We start from the raw sequence: 26,900 nt of genomic DNA on the forward strand, positions 1-26,900 counted from the left end.
ATTTATTTTGTTTTAGTAACTGTTGGGAGGTCTTAGGAGATGCATACCTGGCTAGAAAAGCTTATACTGCTGCACAGAAATCTTATCAGAAGGTTGTTCAGTTAAGACCAGGATCCTTGTATCCACAACTTCAAATAGCTCGAATTAAACTGGTTTGTAATTTGATTAAAAAATATATATTTCATATTTATTTCACATACAAGGGATTAAAAATGTTAATACTAATAAGTTATTTTCTATTATGCCTTTCATTCTTTGCATTTATCATACAGTATTGTTTGAAGTTTTATATTATATTTTACATTACATTATATATCTTTTTGTTTCTATTTGTAATTTCTTTTTTACTTAGCGTACAAAGTAAATGAAGCATTGCGATCACGAAAAGTTTCGGTTTTCAGATTTCAACAGAAATGTCCATTTTGACTAGTTTTGACATGACATCTGTACTTATGTATCTCGCATAACTCAGAAACGATTACCTGCAGGATTTTAAAATTTCAGATGTAGGACTGTTGTAACATCTAGTTGTGCACCTCCCTTTTGATTGCAATTGATTGAACCAAAAGTGTCCAAAAAAGCCCAAATCCAAAAAAAAATGTAGATTTTAGACTTCTTCTTAACTGCAGTAATAAACCCTCATTGAGAGTTTTTCAACAATATATCATAAGCGGTACTTATTTTCATTGGTTCCAGAGTTATTGCCAAATAAAATTTTAATTAATGAAATATTTGGATCATACAAGGCACATTGGTTTGAATCAGACTTTATCCCTTTTTTTCCAACTTTTTTTTTAATTGAAATATATTGATTTATTAATAATTATGAACCTCTGATTGTAAAAAAAAATTTACAGTAAATAATAATTCAATAAAAAAAAATGTGTATATGTAATTTAATAAGCGTACAAGGAAGTCATGTCATGTCCGCATCATATTTTTTCTCTTTGCAGTAATTTTTATCAATTATTTACCTTTCATAGTATTTAATTATGCATACCAGAATAACAGCTAGAATAAAATAAAATGACTGACATTATCAGAAATTAATATTTAAAAAAATAAACATTTTTAATGTTTATTTTTTTAATATTACTCAATGTGATGGTATAGTATTTTTTCTTAATCTTCCTGCTCAGTCTGTGACAGAAATTACCATCATGCATATGAAATCTTTAAATGAGTTAAATACATTAAAAGTATTAAAACAAGTTCTTTCATTGTATATTTTACATTTGATTATACCTTGTAAACATTTCTATATAATTTAAAGGTTTTTACACAAATATAAAATTAACTTTCAATTTAATAAAGATTTGGTTTAGATGAAATTCTGATGTATGTTAGTAGAATTATGAAACATTGAATTCAATTAGAATTTCAGGATTGATTTTTCGTTTGTTTAGAATTACAATCGAGAGTGGAATGTTTGCTAATTTTTAATTTTTACTAATTATTTTCTATGTAGACATTGTCGCTGTATGGCTTTGACAGAACTTGGCACTTTAAAACCTTATGGTAGCCCCAAGAAGGGTTGTAGTTGTCCCCGAATGGCTTTTATGACCCATGGAAATCTAAAAGCTTATGGTAGTCCAGAAAAGGGCTATTGTTGTCACCGTATGGCTTCAACGGCACGTTGCCATTTGAAACCTTGTGGTAGCCTTGAAAAGGACTGTTTGAGGTTTCTGGACTGGTGGCTCTGAAAAGGGCCGATTTTGCATTAGCTCTGAGAAGAGCTCTTCGGTGCAGAAGCTGGTCTTCAGTGATGTTGACTCGGCTGTATTCAGGGAGTTGCAGCTTGTCCGTTTAAATCAGATTGAGTTATCCTTAGCGGCAGTTCAGTTGGGTCCCCACTATAACGTGGCAGTGATGGCCCCCAGATCCCTGTACTGTCGGGTTGGCATTGGTCATCTACTGCCGGCGCAGCTGAGGTGGTTCTCCTGGAGCGATCCCATGCTGGGCTGGCTTCTGCTGGTGAGTCCACGGCCAGAGCGATTGAAGCCCAGTGGTTGGGCTGGGAAGGTAGCGTCTGCACCAAGCAGCTCCCTCGGCTGGCCGGCCAGGCCTGCTGCTTCGGCAGGGATATTGATGATGTAAGAAATTGGATTAATGAAACATTTTCTTAATTTAATCATGGTTTTACTTCTGGGGATATTTTTTCCAGAAAAAAAATACAGAATGCATCTGTAAATGAACCTGCTAAAACATTCTACTGCTAGACTGCTAGAAGTACTATATATCTAAGTTTGAAGAAATAAATTTAAATATCCTGAAACATAATTGAATACAAAATTACAATTAATAGAATACAAATATATTTTTTTAGTGGTATCATAAATATGTGTTTTGAAAAAAAACCATCATTAATGAAACAGAAAAATTATAACAGTGCAACAACAAAAATGTCATTTATAACAAAACTGCAAATATCATTGAAAATGTGTTATTAAACTGTCTGTTAACTTTGAATCAAATTTGATTTATTATAAAAACATTGGTTTTAGTGTTATACATATGGTAATATTTTAAAATTTAGCTGAAAAAAGATTGGTAATTTAAGGGGTTAATGTTTAGATTACTGAAGAACCAGAGGATGTCATACCTGAGTTCAGAAAACTTTCTGAAGAATATCCTCAGGATGTTCCTGTCCTTAAAGGTCTTGCTGAAGCTTGTCTACAATCAGCAAAAATTTTTCACTCAAAGAGATTATTAGGTCGTACGAGAGATAGCCTTCAGGAAGCTGTAGATGCTGTTACCAGGTAATTTTGTTTATTTTTCTGAATTTAAAAGGAGGGGTTACTCTTCTCATAAACATGGCAGATTCTAAAGCAACATTTTTTCACAAAATACTGCCCTTTTTTAGATGGAAAAGAAGGTATAATATATACCTTGTATATATAATTCCTTCTATATATAATATATATAGAAGGTATAATATATAAGAAGGTATTTATATATTCATTTAGAAAAAATAAACTTACTTATTTTCCTTTGCTTAAGTTTTTTTTTTAAAGTAAATAAGAATTAAACTGACCTCACCATTGATAAGTTAATAAGAACAAGAATTTGGATTAATTAAAAAATAAATATCTGCTAGAAAAATTTCATGGTCTTTTTTGTATTAAACAACAAAAATATCACCGACATACCGAGTCCATAATAGAATATCATAAGTATGAATAATGCCATAAATAATTTTATTTTCAAAATCATGTAAATAAATTTCAGACATGATGGCTGACAAAAGAAAACCCATTGGTAAGCTAGTTTCCTGAATATAATATTTGTCGGCAAATTTAAAGTAGATTTGTTGGCACGTATTTGTAATTATAGTAATAATGTTATCAACAAACAAAGGGTCTTTGTGATTATATATTAATTTATTTTTTATTATGTGAACTGTTTTGTCTATGGGTATGCTAGAATACATATTACTAATATCGTAGCTAACCATCCTAGTATTTCTTCAATTGTTAAGTCTTTCAACTTATTTACAAATTCAAATTCATTATTTATATTATAATTATAATTTAAATTCATTTTTATCCTAAGTAATTTATATGTTATTTTGGAAATATATAATATGGAGCAGTTGTATAATTAATCAAAGGTCGCATAGGGATACCAGGTTTATATATTTTTGGAAATTTGTTCCAGTTAATTTTTGGTGCAATTTGTTCAGAAGGGTATAATCTGGAGTGATATTTTAAGTTATTGTTATAATTAAAAATATTATGGTATTTTGCTATTAAACTTAGTTATTTTTAAAAATTTATTAGGGGATCATTTATTTCTTTGAAATTATTTTCTAATATTTATTGTTTCATCAGATTATTTATATTTTTCGATATTCATGATAAGTGTATTAGTTTTATCTGATTTTAAAATAGTACAATTATTTTTATTTAGTTTGTTTTTCAAATAGTAAATTACTTTTTTATTATTAAAAATTGGTTTGCGAGCTAAATTTTCACATTTAATTTCATGAATTTTACTACTAATGATATTAATTACATAATTGTTCTTTGTCATTAGGATTTACTTTATTAATATTTATTTCAGAATCAACTGCTATATTTTTATTAATATTATTCTTATCACTATCATTCAAATTTAATTTAAATGCATTAGCCCCAATAAACTGTTCCTTATCATCAAGCTTGACATTTGTCAAATTTATCAAATCAAAACAAGGATCAGTAAATGAACCTGAATCCACCTGTACATCTTTGAAATGTAAATCTTCAAAACCACCATTCGCTACAAATTCCCCTTGTAATCTGTAATAACCAAAACCTTATTACTATTATAATTCATGCAAATACAATTGTAATTATTATTATTACTATTATTTCCTCTTTTATTATTATTATTATTATTATTATTACTATTATTTCCTCTTTTTATCTAATTACTAATTTTATTATAGTTAGATTCATTAAGTTTATTTTTTTGAATTTCAATATTAGTTTTAATCAAATTAAATACATAATCAAATATTAAATGCCCAAAACTTGCACCAATTGAAAGTGTGTGTTATATAACTAATTTATAATATGATTCCCTGCTTCATCCTAAATCTTTCTGCAAAGTATTTTGTTTTTATTATACATTTCTTAAATTGAGAATTCTTAATGTTAATCCTAGCATATTTAAAGAATTATGTTTAATTTAAGGCAAACTTTATTAAAATTTATTGAATGTATTATATTGTGAAGTTGAATATGTAATTTGTAAAACTTAAATGATAATTTTTGTCTGGTTAGCATTCATGATAATTTTTATAAAGTCAATCTTTTCAATACTACATCCCTGTGTACTAATATATATTGTATATATAATCCAACTTGATTCACCTAAATACAGAAATTATAAATTAAATAAGATGACACTTATGTTATTTTTTCATATCTTACAATAGCGTTTTTGTGGCAATTCACATCTTCTATATATATTTCTATATATATATATATATATATATATATAGAATATAATATATATTATAACATAATTAATTATATAATAACATAAATTAAATAATATATAATAACATATTATAATATAATATATATATTCTATATATTGAATATATAATCCAACTTGATCCACCCTAAGTACAGAAATTTACCTTATTTTTTTTATATCTTGCAATGGTGCTTTCGTGGCAACCCACATCTTCAGTTATAATTTACTTTTTAAGTGTTTAGTTTATATCAAATTACGTATTCTACTCAATACGATTTGTATAAAAAACTGTTTTGTAATGTATAATTTTTTTTTATAAATTAAAATTTTAATTCAGGAATTAAAATATAAAAATTCTTTTAAAAATCACAAGTTAAAAGCTTTTTTAAAAAATATATAAATTAAAAATTTTAAAATCTCCTTAAATTTATAAAAATATATTATTAAAGAATTTTTTTATATTTAATTGTATTGAGTATAATATGTAGTTTGATATAAACACTTAAAAAGCAAATTATAACCGAAGATGTGGGTTGCTACGAAAGCACTATTGTAAGATATAAAAAAAAAAGGTATAATTTCTGTACTTAGGTGGATCAAGTTGGATTATATATCCGTACGCATTATGTATTTTATACACTTTATTAAATGATTTTTATTATGTTTCAGTGCATTAAAAGAATGGAGTGATGTTTCTTGTTTATGGAAACTGTTAGGGGATATTTTTACACTAGCTGGTAATTTACCTCCAACTTGGGCATTTTTCTTGATTCCTTGTTGGTTTAGTCCACAACAGAATCAGACTGGTGACAGGATAACGATCAAGTCACAATTTTCTTGTTACAAATTTGCTTCTACGTAAGATATGATTTGATTAATTTTTTAATAAGTGTAAACTATTTATTATCTTAAGTTAATTAATAAATAGAAAGTAATATCTCTGTCATATCATATTCTGTGCTGTAGGTGTTCATACATCTCTTCAGTGGTTACTTATTATAACATGCTTCAATGGATACACAACATATTTTTGGTAGGTAGAATAACTTTTAACTTTATATGTATAAAATTTTTTATTAAACATCCTTGCTCTGTTAAAATATTCAATAACAAGATTAATGATACCACCAAGACAGAAAGTGTAAATGGTTTTCTTATATATATTTTCTTAATGCTGAAACAGTGAGGTGGAAGAAAAATTGATGCCGTTATTCTAACAGTGTCACCATCTTAAGAAATCCATCACTCTCATAATTAATTTGATGGCTCGTAATTTATGTTTACTTTTTAATTTTTAAATGTATAGTATTTCGAGATGTGTTGCTTGAAGTTTAAAAAGAAATATAATAATAAAAGAAAGTTTTATTTGTATGTATTTAGTGAATATGTGTTCATTTAAAAATGGTTAATTATTAAAAGTAAGTATCTAATTTATTGGCTCAGCTAAAAAAATTGAAGATAAGAAAATGTGATCTATTATGAAAACATATAAATATGTATGATAAAAACACATAAAAACATTTTGACGGAGAATTAATATACATAAATAAAACGGATACATGCGTCATAAATATGAATGTTGGGTTTGCAACAAGTAGCCAAAACTATCATTAAAAATGCTCATGTGTAAATCACAATAAAGAAATATTTAAAAAATTTGTTTTATACCACCTTTGCTATCTAAGTATAACAATATAATGTATTTTTTCTTGTAAAAATAGTATAAATATGTGTTATTAGATTCAAGTTACTAGTCTATGGTTTTAGTTAAGTTTAATTATTTTCTTGGGTTGATTTTCATATTAATTTTTGCCTCAGATTTTATGTTGAAGTTTTACCACTTAACTCTTTTTAACTCTTAATTTTACCTTTCATCTATAGTATTTGAATAATTAATTATTTAAGTTGTTGGAATAGTTGGTAACCACAATCAATTTTTTTATAAATTGTTTTGATAATTGAAATAAAATAATAAAAAAAAGATATTCTTTTTTTTTATTATTTTATAGTAATACTGCAATCTATATATTTTTATATGCAATCTAAAATATTCCTAAAGTCAGGCATTTCTTTTTATTTATTATATATTCATTGTGAATGAATATTTCATCATTCAGTGTTTGAGAATTTACGCATTTGACAATTATAAAACTAGAAATTCTTAAAATTTATTAACAGATTATATAAATAAATCAAATAAAATATAACTCACCTGCTTCTGTTTGATGACATTTTTCTATAATTTTAAAATTCTTAGAAGCAATGTGGTATTTGATAAGCCATAATTTGTGTAGTATATTATACTCTAATATAATTATAAACTTAAAACAAGTAAGTTAAATAAAATTAAATTGAAAAAGAATTGTGGTGAATTGTCTTTTCTGGATAAAACAAATTCAAAAAGCTTAAATATGCGTGCCACTAAAATTGAATGTTGTACCTAAGAAAAGGTCACACCCATGCATGCATGCGTGTGTGCTCATTCTTACAAAAATTAATCCATTTTCCACATATTTTTATCATTCATTATACTGAAGCTAAAAACAGTTGTGCCACTGAGAGGAATGTATCCTCCTTCTGGTATCACTATACCACACCCTGTTTTCCATAAAACCTGCATCTGGTAGCACTACTACCTCATTTATTCAGTGAAGTCTTAATAATTCATTTTTTATCAGTTGTAATTAGACAGTCTCCCTCAAACATTGTGTGAAGGTTTATCAAATTTCAGTTTTGTTTGTATTTATATGTGTAATATTTTTCTGATAATTTAATTTTATATCATCTTTATTAACTTCCAATATTTTTAAATTTGTGTTAATATCAGAAATAGAATGTTTATTGGACGGTCTGCCATTATATAAAACTAATTTATTATTTTTTTAATAGAATTAATTATTGCAATTTTTATAAAATTAATTGTAATGATTGTGATGGTACTTATACAGAAGAAACAAATTGGTTCTTAAAAACTAGATTTCTTGATCGTGATAGAAGTTACAGAAATAATAAATTTGCTTTATTTACAAGGGATATCTCTAAAGTAAAGACCGCAAGGAAATTTCTCTCCTTAAGGTTGGTGAACCTGTGTCGTTCATGGCCGTGCTAGTAATGTACACACTGCATTGTTGTCTGTAAGTTGTCGCATTGTAGTATCTTAGATTACATGTAACTTATTATGTTATAAAGTGAGTAGGAAAATCGATGTTGTTGCCGACTGGAATACTTGAAGTCATACATTTTTTAAATCATCAAACTGTTAAGCCGGCTGAAATTTATAGGCAGTTGGTTGCTGTGTACAATGACCGGTGGCAGTCATGATCATGACTGTAATGCCACGCAAGATACCATGGTGGGACTGGGTGGGGGTGCGAGGTTTGTTCGTGGCTCCTGTATGGATCAGAATGAGGTGACGTTCCCCTTGTTAGGTGACCTAAATTGGTCGATTTATTTGGGTGTAGGGCTGAATTTATGTTGCGTAAGACATAATTTTGATTGGTATGAGTGTAGCAATGATTTAACTTTAAACTCGTTTGTTTTCTGAGGCATTCACAGTCACTAATGGTGCTGTCAAATCTGGACTAGGTTTGGGATTCGTACCTAGTTAGTTTTGGTTAGTTAGTTTGAGGGAATCATGTTAGGTTGGATGTGAAGATGTTCGTTTGAGGCCTAAGCGAAGGTGAAATTTGATATGTATTTTTACTGATGCAAATGTCTGCCGAGGCACAACATTGGTGGCATCCTGACTGACACCTGGTTGATATGTGAGATGTAATCAGTTAGAAGGCAGGTCTAAAGACGACCTCCAGTAAAGCCCCTCAGGGCTCGGAACAGAGGGAGTGGTGTGGTGACTGGTAATGTCACAAGGTGGTTGTCTTCCCCCTACGGGGTTGGGATTTGTACAGTGATAATTTAATGAATGAAAGAAACATCCGAAAATGATGTGAAAGGTTTAGAAGTAACAGAATTAATGTGTATGATGAAGAACATTTGAGGAGGCTCTCAATAATCAATGAGGGCTTGTTGAAATGCATTGATGATGAAATTAGAAAAGATTGTCGCTTAACGATTTCCAACCTGGCCCTTCTTTTTCCTGATATTTCAAGAGCTGTTATTGGTCACATTGTTCATGAATATTTAGGCTTCAGAAAGGTTTGTGTGCATGTTGGGTGCTGCTGCCTTAATGGAACGTCACAAAAAAATCGGAATGGGATTTGCTTTGTAATTTTTGACGATACATAGCGATGACTTCCTTAATTCAATCGTTACCAGCAATGAAATATGGATTTTGTATTACACACCAGAGAGAAAATAGTAGTCAAGTGAATAGCGCCATCCTCAATCACCAACCAGACCAACAAAGGTCAAGCCACAGCCATATGGACGTAAACTGATATAGACGTAAAGCCAGAGTCTTTTGGGTTAAGTTTGGCATACTGCTGATTGATTTCATGCCACATGGAACAACTATAAATGTAGAAGCCTACTGCAAAACTCTACATAAGTTACGACGTGCCATTCAAAATTGGCGATGTGGTTGGCTGACCGACGGCATCATCCTACTGCACAATAATGTATGTCTACATGTTGTTGATCTGACGTATGATTTACTGAGAATATTTGGATGGGAAATTTATGATCACCCACCATGTAGTTTGGACTTAGCTCATTCTGATTATCAATTTTTTGGGAAATTGAAATAATTTTTGAGTAGTAAGCAATTCACGGGTGACTATGAACTTAAAAATCACTAGCTAAATGGACTGGTGGCAGAAGAATGTGACGAGGGTATATTGAAGCTGGTGTATTGCTATGATAAATGTCTTAATTCACGTGGCAATTATATAGATAAGTAGTATAAGATATGTAGTTTAAGAGAAATAAAAATATTTATAAAGTTTTCAGATTAAATTTTTTTTACAATGAAACGATCTTTACTTTAGAGATAACCTCTTGTAATATGGCAGAGCATCCAATAAGCAATAAACATTCTATTTCTGTTATTAAACCAAATTTAGAAATATTAGAAATTAATAAAGATATCAAAATTAAATTAGTAAAATATTACATATATATAAATATAAACAAAATTTAAATTTGATAAACTATCAGACAGTGTTTGGGGAGACAGTCTTATAGAAAACCTACAATAGATAGCAGCGCTGGTATAATAAATTAATATGCAATTTTAATTATTTCAGTATTTTTATTATGCAGTTTAACTAAATTATTTCATGATATTAGATTCAGGAGGTCCCATGAAAGAATTTTCTTGGTAAAATTAAGATAGCTATGTCTTATTTCAATATTCTATATTAGATGGTTTATATTAAAAAAAAAAAAAAAAAATATATATATATATATATATATATATATATATATATATATAATATAATATATAAATTTTCAGTGTTTTATCATTTTTACAATTGTTTGGTTGTTATTTTTGATTAATTTACATATTTGATATGTTTTGTTCCCAGTTATATATATATATTTTTTTTAATACAAAAAAAATACTGCCTTAATATTAAGCTATTAGAAATACCTTCCACATACAGAATATTTCTCAGTCGTCTCAGGTCGTTCATAGCAAAATGGTGCTCAAATCTCTGAAGCATATATATCACTAATGAACAGAGAGAAGAGAAGAGGGCTTAAAGAGATGCTCCGTACAACTCCCTCTGTAATCAATCTTTGCTGATTTCAAGGAATTCTCATTCAGCATGATAAAATTTCTTATCATATAAATTGGTAATTAGTGCAACTATTTTCACACTCAGCTCTATACTCTTTTAGTTTTGATCATAGCTTCAAGCAGTGAATGGTGTTGAAGGCTTTCTTAAAGTTATAAACATCATGTAGGTTGTTCCCTTCAGAAGGTATAATATTCAGTGTTGAGAATAACACAAAGATGTTTTCTACCTCAAAGCCATTTTTTTCTTCTAAAAGTACATTTTCAGTCTCTGCCCATGTCATTATTCTGTCAGCCAAAGTAGAGCAGAGGTTAATAGCTTAGTTAATGCATTACCTATGTTAGTTGCTGAGCTTTTTGGGGTCTACATTTTTAAATGATGACCATAAATCACTGTCTACCCAACTGGTACATTTCCAAGATTAAATAAGTGTGGAATTTAATGATCCCAGCATTCTGGTAGATTTTTTAAACTTCATATAAAGGCAATTTGCTGCTGATGCCTTCCTGTCTGACTCTTAAGATGGCAGCATATTGTAATTCAGTTAACTTTGTTGTAAATAGATGAATAGAAGTATTATTCACATCTCACAAATTAATCTATTATGTCAATTATAAAAAAAAAACATGGTTATTAACTGTATTGAGATAAGTTTAAATAAAGTAGATATGTATTGAATGAACATTTTTATCTAAATTTGTATTTAAAATCATTTAACAGGTATTTACACAAGCTTTAAAGTTGCTGGAAAAAATTGGCAATTGCAGCCTTTTATGGCATGATTTAGCAGCCAGTTATTGTTTACAGTCCAGAGTAAGTCTTGATAGTACAGATAAAAAACAATTGATGCAAACAGCATTTCTTGCGGCTAAAAAAAGTATTAGTCTTGAACCAAAAGGTTGGGAAAATTGGAATTTGCTTGGAGTTATTGCAAAATTGAATGGTAATAATATTACATTTATTGGTATTTATTATTGTTTTTAATAGTTTTTTTGTTAGTGTGTAATCTGTCTGGTAATATATTAGCTGTTCTTTTTACATTTTTATCTCTTTTCTCTTATTTTTTTATATGGTACTGATTTTATTCAGGATACTAATAATGTTAGCATAATACGAGGGACATTAAATAATTAATGAAACAAGTTGATGTAGAGAAAAAACAATTTATTCAGTGACAATGAAACACTACTTTTCTACATAGTCTCCAGGAACATTTAGACATTTGTCCTCCCACCATTCTGTGACCTTTGTGATTCCTGCAGTGTAGAAGTCTTAACCTTGCTGTTTGAACCGTTCATGTACCACTTTTTTGACCAGTTCGTTGTCGTCGAACTTCCTGTTGTGTAAAACGTCTGAGCAGGTCGAACAAATGAAAATCAGACAGGGCAAGGTCTGGGCTGTAAGGAGGATGTGGCAACACCTCCCAACTAAATCTGGGTCTTTATGGGTTTAAGTCAACTGTCTTCAAACCCATCTTGAACATGTTTTGTGATAATTCAGCACATCATGAATGATTGAATGCGTGGTTCCAACACTAATATTACATAAACTAGCAATTTGGGAAATTTTGACTCCCCTATCTTCATGAATAAGATCATTTATACGATTTTAAGCATGGTAGTCAAAACTTCAACTGGTATTCCAGACGATCAAACAATGAGTGATCAGAACAAGATCAATCACACTTGTTCTGCCCAAATTAAACTGTTCCACCCACTTATACATGTTACTGCGTTTTAAATACTTTTCACCGTCTGTTTCAACATTCATGAGTAAATTTTCACTGGTCCACACCTCTGATATGGCATGCATATTTCAAGTGGAGCTGACATTCTGAAATCAACAAAAGGGGTTATGCTTAGATTAATGTGTTTAACCTTTAAATGTGTTTTAAAGGTTACCAACTTGACCCTCAAAAAGTCTCATTATCATTGAATGAACAGTTTTATCTCTACATCAGTTTGTTTCATTAATTATTGAATGTATCTTATATATATATGACTTCTCTATAATGAGAGGTATTAACAACTAGTTTATTGATTACTTATGAACAGACTGATATAGGAATATACAGGTATCTTATATATATATATGACTTCTCTATAATGAGAGGTATTAGCAACTAGTTTATTGATTACTCATGAACAGACTGATATAAGAATATACAGGACAGCTTCACAGCATACCTTTATTGGTTGCTCTCTAAGGCTGCAGCAGTTTTTCAAATTGAGGATTATTTAATAGTATTAATACATATTTTAGAGAAAGTATTTTAGCATCTATTGTAGACATGAATCAAAATGTGCATTACCAATACTTTAGTTACTCTAAAAGTACTGACATCTCTTCAGATTGGTTGTTCTTTGTCACATCAATCTAGTGTGACAGTAATACTTTATAGAACTATGTATTTAGAGCAGATGAATTTTGAGAAGAGCGCTCCTGCTTACAAAAGGTTAAAAGAAAAAGAAAAACTATAATTTTTCTAAATTATGTTTAGTTTGAAATAAAACGTGATTATGTGTGTTGAAACATAATCTGTACCTGTACATAATTTGGACAGGTACACTCAAATTATAAATTACTTTAAAGTACCAAGTTCCCTCTGTGAATCATGAGACCTTGCTGATGGTGAGGGGGCTTGAATGCTCAATGATACAAAGTAGCTGGTTCGAAGGTGCAACCATATCAGAGAGGTATCTGTTGAGAGCCAGACTAAGGAATGATTCCTGAAAGAGGGCAGCAGCTCTTTCAGTATTTGTTATGGGTGTAGGTCAGGACATCAAACATCACTCAAACTGGACATATCAATATCACTCAATTTTCTGAGTACTGCACAGCTGAAAGCAATGGAAAAACTACAGCTGCTATTTTTGGAATTTAGAGAAGCTTGAGTAAGGGGAGGTAAAGAAATTTTTTGATCGCAAGAGGTTTGAGTAAAAAAAGATAAGGTTGAAAATGTAGAAGAAGAATGGGAAAATCTTAAAAAGTAAATTCTTAAATCAGCCGAAGTGAACTTAGGCAAAACAAAGAGAACTGGTAGAAAACCTTGGATATCAGAGGATATATTGCAGCTGATGGGTGAACGTAGAAAATATAAGAATGCTAATGATGAAGAAAGTAAAAGGAGCTATCGACAATTAAGAAATACTATAAAAAGGAAGAGCAAACTAGTGAAAGAAGAGTGAATTTGTGAGAAGTGGGAAGAGAAATGATAATTGGCGAAATAGATGAAGGATACAGGAAAATTAAGGAGAATTTTGTGGTACGTAAATTAAAATCCAGTTATATCTTAAACAAAGATGGTAACACCGATTTATAATACGAAAGGAAAGATTGATAGTTGGGTGGAATATATTGAAGAGTTATACGGAGGAAATGAATTAGTAAATGGTGTTATAGAGGAAGAAGAGGATGAAAGGGAAGAAACAATACTTAGATATGAATTTAAGAGAGCATTAAAAAATTTGAACGGCAGAAAGACTCCTGTAGTAGACGAATATCTGCAGAATTACTGCGCAGTGCAGGAGAGGAAGCGATAGATAGATTATACAAACTGGTGTGTATTATAGTCATGATACCAAGGCAGGAGCGGATAAATGTGTAGAATACAGAATAATTAGCTTAACTAATCATGCATCAAAAATCTTAACTAGAATTCTGTACAGAAAAATTGAGAGAAGAGTGGAAAAAGTGTTAGGAGAAGACCAGTTTGATTTCAGGGAAATTATAGGGACAAGAGAAGCAATTTTAGGGCTCAGATTAATAGTAGATGGAAGATTAAAGAAAAACAAACCAACATACTTGGCATTTATAGACCTAGAAAAGGCCTTCAATGATGTAGACTGGAATAAAATGTTCAGAATTTTTAAAAAATTAGGGTTCATGTACAGAGATAGAAGAACACTTGCTAACATTTACAGGAACCAAACAGCAACAGTAATAATTTAAGAATATAAGAAAGAAGCTGTAATAAAATAGGGAGTCTGACAAGGATGTTCTCAATCCTAGTTATCTTTTTAATCTTTACATAGAACTAGCAATTAATGAAGTTAAAGAACAATTTAAATCCAGAGTAACAGTACAAGGTGAAAAGATAAAGATGCTACGATTTGTTGATATAGTAATTCCAGCTGAGTGTAAAAAAGATTTAGAAGGAGGAATGAACGGCATGGATGAAGTCCTACACAAGAACTACCACATGAAAATAAACAAGAACAATATAAAAATAAGAAAAGATTATGGATGTAGAAGAATTTTGTTATTTCAGAAGTAGAATTACTAAGATGGATGAAGCAGGAGTGATATAAAATGCTGAATGGCACAGACGAAACTAGTCTTCATTCAGATATATAATTTGTTTACATCAAAAATTAATTTAAACGTCAGTAAAGAATTCTTGAAAGTATATGTATGGAGTGTAGCTTTATATGGTAGTGAAACTTGGATGATTAAAGTACCTGAGAAGACAAGATTAGAAACTTTTGAAATGCGGTGCTGTAGGAGAATGTTAAAAATCAGATGAGTGGATAAAGTGAAAAATGAAGAGGTGTTGAAGCAAATCGATGAAGAAACTACCACATATTAAGGCATTCTGTAATAGTCGTTTTAATATTGGAGAGACAGGTAGAAGGGAAAAATTGTGCAAGCAGGCAACATTTGGAATATGTAAAACAAATTATTAGGGATGTAGGATGTAGGGGGTATACCGAAATGAAACGACTAGCACTAGATAGGGAATCTTGGAGAGCTGCATCAAATAACTGTCAAATAACTGAAGACAAAAAAATTACCAAGAAGTATACACCCCTTCATTTTGACGAAATGTATGACCCAAAGTCGGATACCACTATTTAGAACACTTAAGTAAGAAAGAAATAGGAAGGATTTTAATACATTTTAATCTCTGGAAGCAAATATAAGATAATCAGATCTTAAGTGGTCAAATTTAGATTAGCTGTAAAAAAGTAACAACACAATTTATGAAATATGATCCTCAATATTTCCTTATAATGGAAACTTTGGGAGTAACATCACAAACCTATTTTTAGAAATTAAGTTTATTAGAGATCTAAGAAAAATAATTCTAATGGGTAATGTGGATGAAAATAATGGAGGAGTATTACAGAAGGCTAGTCCTAAGTTTTGCCATTTACTAATTTGATAAAATTTGTCTAGTGATTTGTTATCACTAGACTCTGATTTAAATCTTGTGAACTTTATTAGATAAGATTTGCACTAGGAATTTGAAAGGGCATTTATTATGTTTATTAACATATTATGATAATGTGTTTTATTGATAAAAGTGTTGTAATTGTGATTGTTTTATTTGATGTTACAGAAATTAATGAAAAACCATTGGCTCAGCATTGTTTTATTCAGTCAATTTTGAATGAAGAAAAAAATGCTGTTGCTTGGACTAATCTTGGTATTTTATATTTATATCAATCACTAACTATTACTGATTGCAGACATTGATATTTCAGCATAATAGCAAATATAGGTGATCCCATTGGTAAGCCTTCTGTTTGTTAACACTTATTCTCATATTTAATACTCATAGTAATTTTGAAGACTCTCATACTCAAAAGTAATTTTGAAGACAAATATTTCTTATAATAGTAATTAATGTGTTCAGCTAGAAAAAAAGAAAAAAAATTGTACTAGTTTATATCTAAATACAATTATACAAATAAAATGATAAAGAAATTATCAACATATATGATAAAATAGATATAAAAAAGCATATAAACCAAAAAATCACATTACTAAATATTTAAAAAATAACAGTAATAAAAAAATAGAGATAAATTAAGAGGAATGTACAAAATTAAGTGCGACAAATATAATAATATTTACATTGGTAAAACCAATAAAAAAGAAAAAGTACATTTTTTTTTATAAATTTAACATTAGTAAAGGGTGTTGGCAGTTGTTATTCAGCAATGAATTTTTCACAACATTGTGGATAAAGTAAGTTTCCCATCCAGTTTATTGCAGGCATTTTTCAGTATTTAATTTTATAATAATAAATAATTATGTGACCAGTTTCTAGGAAATTCTGGACTAAGCTAATCTCTCTGGTCTTATATCAGTAATAAGCCAATCTATTATTATATTCTCAGTCTTTCTTTTAGTTTGCTCTGTATATACCAAATTAAAATTATTTTCCTTACAAATTAATTTGTATATGCTCTGCTCTTTTGACATGGTTGTATTTATCTTAGTGCTTTTGAAGGACAGAGGCTAATTTCATAGACCTAGCCGAACATTAAAGTTGAGATTTTTAAAGATCTTTTTACCTTGCTGTCATATAAACGGGGCTAATATGCAATTTTTGTCCACATTTTCTGCAATCCTGCTGCTCAATTATTTTTAAGTAAAGTTGTTTTAGGACAGGGACAGTCATGACCGTTTTTAAATTTTAACTATGATTTTTTAAACTTTTGACTTATGTACTAATTTTAAATCCTGATGATGGCTTCCATGTAAGCCGAAAGATCTAGAGTACATATCAACATGCTGTTAAGGTGGATTATATTAATTGTTAATTTATTCATTTAATTTATCAGCAGTACCATGTTTGAGAAACTAAAGTTGTTTTGCTGTATTTGCTCAATGTTTTGTCAATTCTTTTCTTTATAGTGTTAATTATTTTTTTGATAAAACCATTGAATTCAGCTTTATGTTTATTAAAATTCATTTTATTTTGAGCTTCTGGGCTAATTGGCACCTGGTTTGCTGTATGAACCGTTTTCATTAAAAGCTATCATCTTATGTTGTGCAAGATAAAAATATAATAATAAAAAAAAATAAAGGATTAAAGATTTATTTATTCATAAAATAAAAATGTGGAAAATTAAATTCATTTCTTTAATAACAGAAAAATTATGTACAGCGATAGATAATATCTTTAATTCAAATACCAAAGCATTTTGTTTTGAATTATTTAATTATTCGTAATTTATATTAGGATTATAAATAAATAAATTTTGTAGTTTACTTCTCATTAAAAAATTAAATAATCTTATAATTACTTCAATTTTGGAAAAATTAGCAGAATTTGTAACAATAAATCCTAATTTGTGTTATTGATCTTGTTGATATACTTATGAGTCAATCCTAAATGTATAATAATACCAAAGTTTATAATTTCTCCCGAATAACTTTGAATTTTTCAACTTATCCTTGTTTATGTACCTGAGATATTCAGGTTGTTTTATAACTGTCAAGACAAGAATTTGCTGACCTGGTTTTTTATCCAGCATAGTTCTGATGATAACAGAAATCTGAAGAACAAATCTTACAGCCTTTAACAAAGTCCTTGACTCTGTTTTGTGCTAGGGTTGGCTATCCAACCTTTTGCTGGGCTACTTGGCTTAGGAGGAGTAAGGTGTGGCTTTTTTGTAAATCAAGTTTTAGAGTTGAAGTGTGAGTATTTTGATGTGTTTTCTTGAATGATTTCAACTAGCTACAATGCAAATATTAGACAACTTTGCACATTATCACTCTATTTGCCGGATCCAAAACCTTTTCTGGATATGCTCCCAGGGTTCATTTAAAAATTGTAGAATCATAATTAATAGTAAAGAAAACAGAAAATTTTGATTGGAAAAAGGAATGATATAAGATGACATTTTGAGCTCACTTTTTTTAGTTTCATGAATTTAATGGCAAAAGAGGAATTAAGTGTTATACAATTGGAAATTGCAATTTAAAACTAGTGTAATACAACTTCTTTTTATGCAGATGACATCATATTGTTTAAGAAGAAACTAAACAATGTTCAGGAAGCAGTATTAGAGTAGGGTTACAACGTAGAAGAATAAAAGTTATCGTTGGGAGTATTAAAGTAATCAGGATTGGATGTGAGAATGAGGAATTGATTATAAAGTAGAAAGATGTAACACTAGAATAGATTTTAAGTTACTAGTATTTAGGAATAATAATTCATGAAAATGGTATAATAAAAGAAGAGACTGAAAGAAGAGGAGATGATCGAATTAAAAAAGTTAGAATTTAATCTACTAAAGTTTGTATATTATATTTGTAAAATGAGTAACATTTATACAGTTATATAATATATATATTTAATAATGAAAAGTATATTTATTAGAAAAAAATCAGTCTGTTTCTTCTTAAGTACTGTGTGACTTTGAGAAATAAATAGGAAAGCAAAATAAGTAAAGCATCTAAAAGAGGATGGACAAAATGAGAAAGGATCAAGTTAGAAATTATAACAAAGAGAAAGTTCATCAGCCACGATTTGTAACTGAAACACGAGAATGGATGAATCTGCTCCACACAGCACAACTTCAAGATTGGAGAGCTTCAATCACAATCATGAGAGCAAGGATACCATTCATAGCAAACAAATTATTTCTTAGGAACCAAATGCTGTGTTACTTTCAAAACAGTAGCAACATGTTAATTGCTGGGTGGGATGTGGGACTTCTTGGATGTAGCGTAGAATCAAAATAAATAACAGCAATATAAAGGTCTATTATCAGCATAATATCTAATCCGCATGAGATATCATGAATAACAACAAAAGATTATATATGATAGAATGATTGTGATCCTTTGTTGATCGGACAAGATTTATCATAAACAACTGTATTTATCACAGCTAATGCGCATTTATAAAAAAATAATTTAATATGGCAAGTGGTGGACTGCAAATATTCGTAATAATGTTGACGTCCAGTTTAAGTTCTGTCAGTGTTTCAGTCCTTGTGAAAACTTGTAAAAGATTTGTTAATTTTAGACAATTGGCATAATCAATAAAATGGGACTTATTTTTTCAGTTTCTATCAATGGTTTATTTATATTGGCATAATATTTATCTACTCGAATAAAACTTTTTAATCATATAAATTTTTTGTGCTGTTAATAATAATAGTAATGTATTGTTTTTGTTACAGAAAAATGATCCTCCACATGATATAGGGAAAAACGATCTTGATACACCAGCATCCCCACCTCCTGAAAATCTAGCTGATGATAGCCTTTCTGATGAATTGTCATCTAGTTACGTCTCAAAAGAGGTAATTTACAATTACAGTATTATCTGTATCTCCTTTCCTAAATGCATGTAGAAAAGCTTAGTATGATATGTTACTATAAAATTGAACAGTTACTAATTAAATTAAAAGATTTGTTTTTATTTTTTTTTGTGAATTATAGACTGTTTAAAACATTTCTTTCTGAACATTTAAATAGTTGAGTTGAAGCAAAACATAGTTCCATGTGTTTCTGGTTTAAGTTTTTTATAAGCACCAGTACTCTAGATATCTGTAACGAAATTTATTCATTTTAAATGATCTATTAGAACTACAAGGGAGGGAAGAAAACAGCATGTTTTTGGTTTTATTTTTCAATGTAATCTCCACAAAGCTAATACATCTTTCCTACCGCTGCTTTAATTTAGTTTTACCATTTTTATTATGCTATTTGTCAAGCTCCTCAAAATACCAACTTAACAGCATCTGTATCTTTTTCATTTCTTTTAAATTGTTGTCCATGAAAGCATTTTTTGAGATTATGAAATAAGTCTCTGGGTGCTAAATCTGGTGAATACAACAGATGAGCAAGCAATTTGAACTTTAGTTCATTGATATTAGCTATTGTGATGACTGATGAAATGTGCTAGTGCATTGTCATGGTGAAACAACATTTTTTTTTTTGCTAATGTGGTCTTTTTTTTTAACGTACATGCTCTTTTGATATTTTAACAGATAAAAATTTAGTAATGTCAGCTAATTCATCTTAGAAAATTGTTAAGTAAAATCCAATAAGAAGTACGACTTATACCAAAATAGATAACAAAAGCAACTTGTGCTGGAAATATTCATGAAAATTAAACAAAATAATATTTTACAATCTATATTTAAATTCTGTTTTAATAATTTTAACGTTCGGTTCTATTTTCAAGATTTATTTGATTCTCCGCTTGATGTATGTTGAATAATTTTGGTTTTCAGTTTGAGAAATACAGGTTATAGGTTGACGTTCTATTTTTCCAGAGTGTTTTGTTTCCTTGGTCACTTGTATATATTTGTTATAAAAATGATTGATTACTAATAGAAATCAGAGCAGCCATTCTGTTATTATGATGGTACAAAAACAAATCACCATTCTAACAATAGTCCAGTAATATTAGCTCTTTTAAGTATATATTTTACATTAAGGTTTTCCATTAGTTTTAGTTCCTGTTGTAGTGTATTGAATTTAGTGAAAAGTTGAAAGATAACTGTTATGAAGATCTTAGTAGTGCAAGAAATTTTTCCAGAGTGTTTTGTTTCCTTGGTCACTTGTATATATTTGTTATAAAAATGATTGATTACTAATAGAAATCAGAGCAGCCATTCTGTTATTATGATGGTACAAAAACAAATCACCATTCTAACAATAGTCCAGTAATATTAGCTCTTTTAAGTATATATTTTACATTAAGGTTTTCCATTAGTTTTAGTTCCTGTTGTAGTGTATTGAATTTAGTGAAAAGTTGAAAGATAACTGTTATGAAGATCTTAGTAGTGCAAGAAATGTCTTTGCACGAGAAATTAGTGAAAGTAACATTTTTTGTACTGCATTTGTAAACTAAATTCCTTACCTTGCATGAATAAATACATTTACAGTGTTATTGTGTAAATTGAATTTTATTTAATTCAAGAGAATATTGTGAAATGAAAAAGTCACCAAGTTCAATATTAAAAAACTTTTCATAGTTTTATGGTAATGATTATTATAATTATTTAAATTACATTATTTAAATGGAATTAAATAAATAAAATTAATGTAATTTTATTAAATTAATTATTTGTTAATTATTTATTTAACTAAATAAATTGACTGTTAATAAATATAAAACTGACCATAAGTCTCAAAATATTTTTTGTGTTCAAAGTTGTGTTATTCTGTTTCTTACTTATACGATATTATATGAATAAATAGTAAGCAAATTGCATTCTAGCAGCTGAATATACGATGTTTGTTCAAAAACTGGCTGAACTTTTTAAATTGCATACTCCGACCACCGTGCATACCTAGCTGCATATCTTGCTAACATATTGTCTTTTACTGGGTTCTGATCTATGCGTTAGTTATTGAGAACTATCAGTTGAGTGAGGTCATGCATAAGCTGCTCATCAGATTAGTGGAAAGCAAAAATGAAGGAGTTGGAGGAACAATGCGCCTCCGTGAAATTTTGCATAAAACTGGGGAAACTTTCACGGAAACATTCTAAATGCTTAACCAATCATACAAGGATGACTGCATGAGTCGAACACAGTGCTGTGTTTGGCTTAAGCATTTTAAGGAGGGCAGAAGTTCAGTTATGTTAGGGTTTGTGTATGTGTGTGCATGTGCATGTGTGTGTGTATGTGCACGCTCATGATGGAGGGTTAGTTTCATGTGGAAGTGAGTGTTGCTGGTCTTCAGCAGTATGTGTCTGGAGAATCATTGTGTTGGTGTTTTATACTCCCTGTGTCATATATTGAAATGTGCATTCTTTTTAGTCTATATTCCTACGCATTCAATGTATACTTTATTAGACTTTGTGTGTGTATACTTATAAACTTCAAATTGTGATTAAAATACAAATCTTATATATTTACAATTGGTATTCATAACCATTATTTATGCAGTCCACTATCCAAAAAAAAACTTTTAAGCAATAATTCAGAACAAGCATCAACATAAATTCTTAACAAGCGTTTTATGTTCTACACATTAATTTGTAAAACTCAATACTCTTCAAAAGAGTAACAATTTTTTTTAGTCATCAATTTTGTTGCAGCTCTCCAAGATTCAAAAGATTTCAAAAAGTATTTCCTTTTTAACATTCTTCCATTCTTCTTCTGTATTTTCTACCTTATCTTTTTTACTAAGACCTGTTGCAATGTCCTCTTCACAGATCTTCTTTACTTCCTCTTCCTTAAGCTTCTCTAAATTCCAGCAATTCATCTGGCACCTTTTCTTGAGGTTTTTAAACCCATTCCATTTTATTACCACTAAATTATGGTAGCTATCAATGTCTGCTCCTGGAGATATGCATTGCAGTCGACGAGTTGATTTCTAAAACTTTGCTTAACCATCATATAATTTATGTGATATCTTGCAATATCGCCCAGCTTTTTCCACTATTCTTCTATTATGACTTTTAGACTGAGTGTTAGCAATTACTAAACTATACTTTGTGCAAAACTCAATAAATCAGTCCCCTCTCATTTTTTTTTTTGCCCACCCAAACTCGCCCACAATATTTCCTTTCTTGCATTTTCCGATGCTTGCATTCCAATCTCCAGTTATTATTAAATTTTCATCTCCTTCTATATGTTTAATTGTTTAATCAATTTATCTACGCACTCTAACTCATTGGCATCTTGGGCACTTGTAGGGATATAGACATTAACAATTGTTGTCGGCGTAGATTTTGATTTTATCCTGATTATAATGATTCTATTGCTAAATTTTTTGAGATACTCTACCGTCTGCCGTATATTCTTTTTCATTATGAAATATACTCTTCTTGCCTGCCCTTTGTTTGACGCTGAGTTAATTGTTCTAAAATCACCTGAGTAAAAGTCGTTTTTCCCTTCCCACCAAACCTCGCTAATTCCTACTACATCTACATTTAACCTACTTTAAATTTTCTAACCTTCCATACTTTTTTAGGCGTCTTAACATTCCATGCTCTGACTCGTAGAATGTTATTTTTTAATTTTCTGATGACCCCTACTTTAGTAGTACCCACCCAAAGATCTGAATGGGGGACTAATTTACCTCCCGAATATTTTACCAAGGAAGGCGCTTCCATCTCTTTTAAATGAAAAAGCAGAGAGCTGCATTTCCTTGAAAAAAAAACAGCTGTAGTTTTCCATTGAGCTGAGTACTGCACAGCTTCAGCTATGCAGTAATCAGAAGATTGAGTGACGATATGGCTGTTTAAGTGCTGCTGATGTACACCATTAACAACTACTGAAAGAGATGCTGCCCTCTTTCAGGAATCTTTCCTTAGTCTGGCTCTCAAACACCTCTCTGATATGGTTACACCTTCGGTCCAGCTAATCTGTATTACTGAGCACTCATGCTCCCTCACCGTCGGCAAGGTCTTATGATTCATAGTGGGAGAACAATTTTATTAATTGTCATTAATTAATTTCATTAGAAATTAGGTTAACCATTTTCTGGTTAACAAGAAAATGGTGTTTTATAAAATATAAATGGTTTTTAAGGAAATAATTGATGGTTGTTTTTTAATTACCTCAAAATATTCAGTATATAGCCAAATGTAATTGTGATTACATTTTCAGAGGATTTAATGTTAAATATTTTCCAAAATTCCCAGATTTTTTCTTTTCATTTGACTATTGTAATTGTAAACAATTTATTATGTATAATAAAAAAAAAAATTAAAGCATATAACAATGGTGTTAATAGAAAATTTGAATTCGTATAGATCAAGGGATTACTGTAATTCTGTAGTAAAAAAAATTAAATAACATTGTTATTACTCTTATTCTATATATTAAAACAGGATTATAATAAGTAGTAAGATTTTTTTTTGTCATTTAATTCACTTTCATACGTTTAATATTTTGAGATTTTTGGAAAATTAATCATATTGTTTTGTATTTTTATTTTTTTAAATTTTAATTTTTGTTGTATGTTATTTTGTGAAGGGTAAACCAATAGAGGTGATATCATCTACAAAGAATGATACTGGATTCAGTTTAGCTGATTTTTTAAAGTCCTTAATGCCATCGCAAGACAACACTCAAGCGAATAGAGTTACATCCAATGAAATTGAACCGCCTGGTATAGACACTCCTGTAATTGATACTTCAGTACCTCCACCAAATATCGATGAAAATTTCCAAGAAAAACTTTTGAATTCAAACCTTCCTCCTAAATTTCCTTCGTGGAGTGATTCACAGGTATTTATTGTTTGAACTCATTTAACAAAATGATTATTTTATTTAGTCACGAGTCATTTTAATCAGTTTTTATTACTTTTACTTAACACTGTCAGTGTGGATTCTTTTCTTGAATTTTGATACCATCTCCTATTATTACATGACTACCACTGAATACAGCTTTTATATGTGTTTATTATTACACGAGTGTTCACAAGTAGCTATATTTTATGTCCCGATTGATTAACCCATTCACTGTCATGAACATATAAAAATACTACTTGTAATTCAAACTTTTAGCACTATCTAATTTAATGGTTTTAATCAGTCCTTCTCTTATTAATATATCAAATTGATTTTAGTAAAATGAATTTTTTTTTCTTTTTTAAGCAAATGCTATGAATATATAATGCTATTGCTTCTATTCTGTTCTAAATACAGTAAACAAAGAGAGCGACAAGGCTTGATTCATTGTACCGTTTTAGCAGTATGTATTGCCATTAATAATGACTCCTACTTTTCTAACATGTGAAAAATGTAAATACTGCAAACCTGTATGAAAAATTTAATTTAAAATTAAAAAAAATAATTATTTTTAAAATTTGAAAATATCTTCATTCATCAACCAAAACTGTGATATAGGTCTAAAACAAATTTGACTGTGGTCAGATAGTAACTTGACTTTAAATAACATTTTTTTTTGACAGAATACAATATATTACATCGAAAGAAAATACTTACGATTTAATAATTTGATTAAAAGTGTTCTTTGTAGTCAATAAGTTAGGTATACTGTTAAAAATTATATATTTTGTCATTTATGGCTGATGTGGGATTTTTTTTTTTTTTGACAGTGAATGAGTTATAAGTTTTCCCTTCCAAATGATAAACATGTGTTCAGATTACACTATCTTAAAAAAATTAATTACTAAATATTATGTCCTTTTTTTTTTTGTGTATTTTTATATAATTTAACCCGCTCAACATTCCAGGGATATGATGGAATATCTACATTGTTGAGTGAAAACAAGAAAAATGTGAAATGCTCCATACATTATGAGAAGTATTTTATAACTATGTAATATCGTATAACCTCTTAATAGTCTTGTGGAAGAAGGTAAACTATTGTGATCAGAGACAGTTGCTGTGAGTTGATTATTTCCTTTATTCTTCTCTTGCCGGTTCCATTTGTGATATTATATTAGCGGTTTCTAGATTTCTGGAAGAGGAGCCTCTTTTTTATGGGGTCGTGATACTCCATGTTTATGAACTGTTTCCTAATTAGGGATTGTGTAAAAACCAAACAAGGCTGAGATAGCTGCTGGGTAAACCCAGGCACCCTATCCCTCATAAATTTAATTTAATGAACTAATGTAGTCATTCAGTACAGTTCAACTAAATATTGAAAACTAATCACAGAATAAAAGTTTTGGTAATTTTAAAATTTAACGCTTTGTCTCTAAATCTTCTTAAAAGTAATTTTTGTAATAAGAACTGTTCTTAATAACAGTTTCACTTCCCCGGTCTTTAACAAGCTTATGGGCTGGTAAACCGGTAAGTTTCTGTGGTATTCAATTAGTATATAATTTCTTACTTATATACAGCTGATTTGTTGACACCTTACAAAAATAAATTTCTATTAAGTTTTTTGTACATAACCGTCCGTTTTTTCTAGTATGTCAAAGCAGTCGCTGTTTTATACAAACATACAATGGCCACATTTTTTATAATCGTGTATAAAATGGTTAATTTTATAATTTTTTCAAAGACCTCACCAACCGGTATAAATAATCTAAAAATATTCTGTTTATTGGAATCCCCACTTGACTGCTATTATTATTTTTCTCCCGCTATAAGCTGAGAAGGTATAATTGCAGAAGAATCTTTGGAAAAAGTATACAGCTTCTGGATATGAAAAAAAGATGACTTCTTTTATCATGCAAATGGATGGTAGTAAATGATTGTGGAAGTGTTGTGTAAAACGCGTGGAGAAAGATACTTATGAAGCATCTTCTACATCGAAAGTTATATAAGAAGAAGCGAGTGAAGACAATAGACGTGTTTGCTAAGAAATTCTACCGGTAAGATCAAATAGGAAGAATGAGAAGCCCTAAGAAATGAAACTCCAACTTAACGTTGGAGATTTTCATTAACATTATGACTATTTGAGATTTATTAATGACCTAATAAAAGACGGCAGGCAATCGACTACAGATGATGTTTTTAAAAATTGTTTAGCTGCAGTACATTTTCTTGTTTACTTATTCATTGTTTATTGAAAATATAGATTAGTTCATTAGTGTAATTTTTTAGCATATAT

General features: G+C 29.4%; 1 protein-coding gene across 2 annotated transcripts in view; it reads left to right on the plus strand.

Moving 5' to 3' along the window:
* LOC142328199 (superkiller complex protein 3-like) overlaps positions 1 to 24,362 on the plus strand; it is a 40,422-nt gene extending 16,060 nt beyond the window's left edge. Inside the window, exons 5-12 of one of the 2 annotated variants that reach the window (XM_075371782.1) lie at positions 17 to 152; positions 2,575 to 2,759; positions 5,635 to 5,823; positions 5,932 to 5,998; positions 11,382 to 11,604; positions 16,003 to 16,176; positions 19,586 to 19,708; positions 24,347 to 24,362. In XM_075371782.1, coding sequence (XP_075227897.1) covers positions 17 to 152; positions 2,575 to 2,759; positions 5,635 to 5,823; positions 5,932 to 5,998; positions 11,382 to 11,604; positions 16,003 to 16,139 — 937 coding nt within the window. In that variant the 3' untranslated portion in view covers positions 16,140 to 16,176; positions 19,586 to 19,708; positions 24,347 to 24,362. Of the gene's footprint in view, positions 1 to 16; positions 153 to 2,574; positions 2,760 to 5,634; positions 5,824 to 5,931; positions 5,999 to 11,381; positions 11,605 to 16,002; positions 16,177 to 19,585; positions 19,709 to 24,346 lie in introns of those variants that run through there. The other variant, XM_075371783.1, reaches the window with a different exon arrangement.
* Positions 24,363 to 26,900: the final 2,538 nt, after the last annotated feature.

This window comes from Lycorma delicatula, chromosome 7, assembly GCF_047948215.1.
Source record: "Lycorma delicatula isolate Av1 chromosome 7, ASM4794821v1, whole genome shotgun sequence".
Lineage (NCBI taxonomy): Eukaryota > Metazoa > Arthropoda > Insecta > Hemiptera > Fulgoridae > Lycorma > Lycorma delicatula.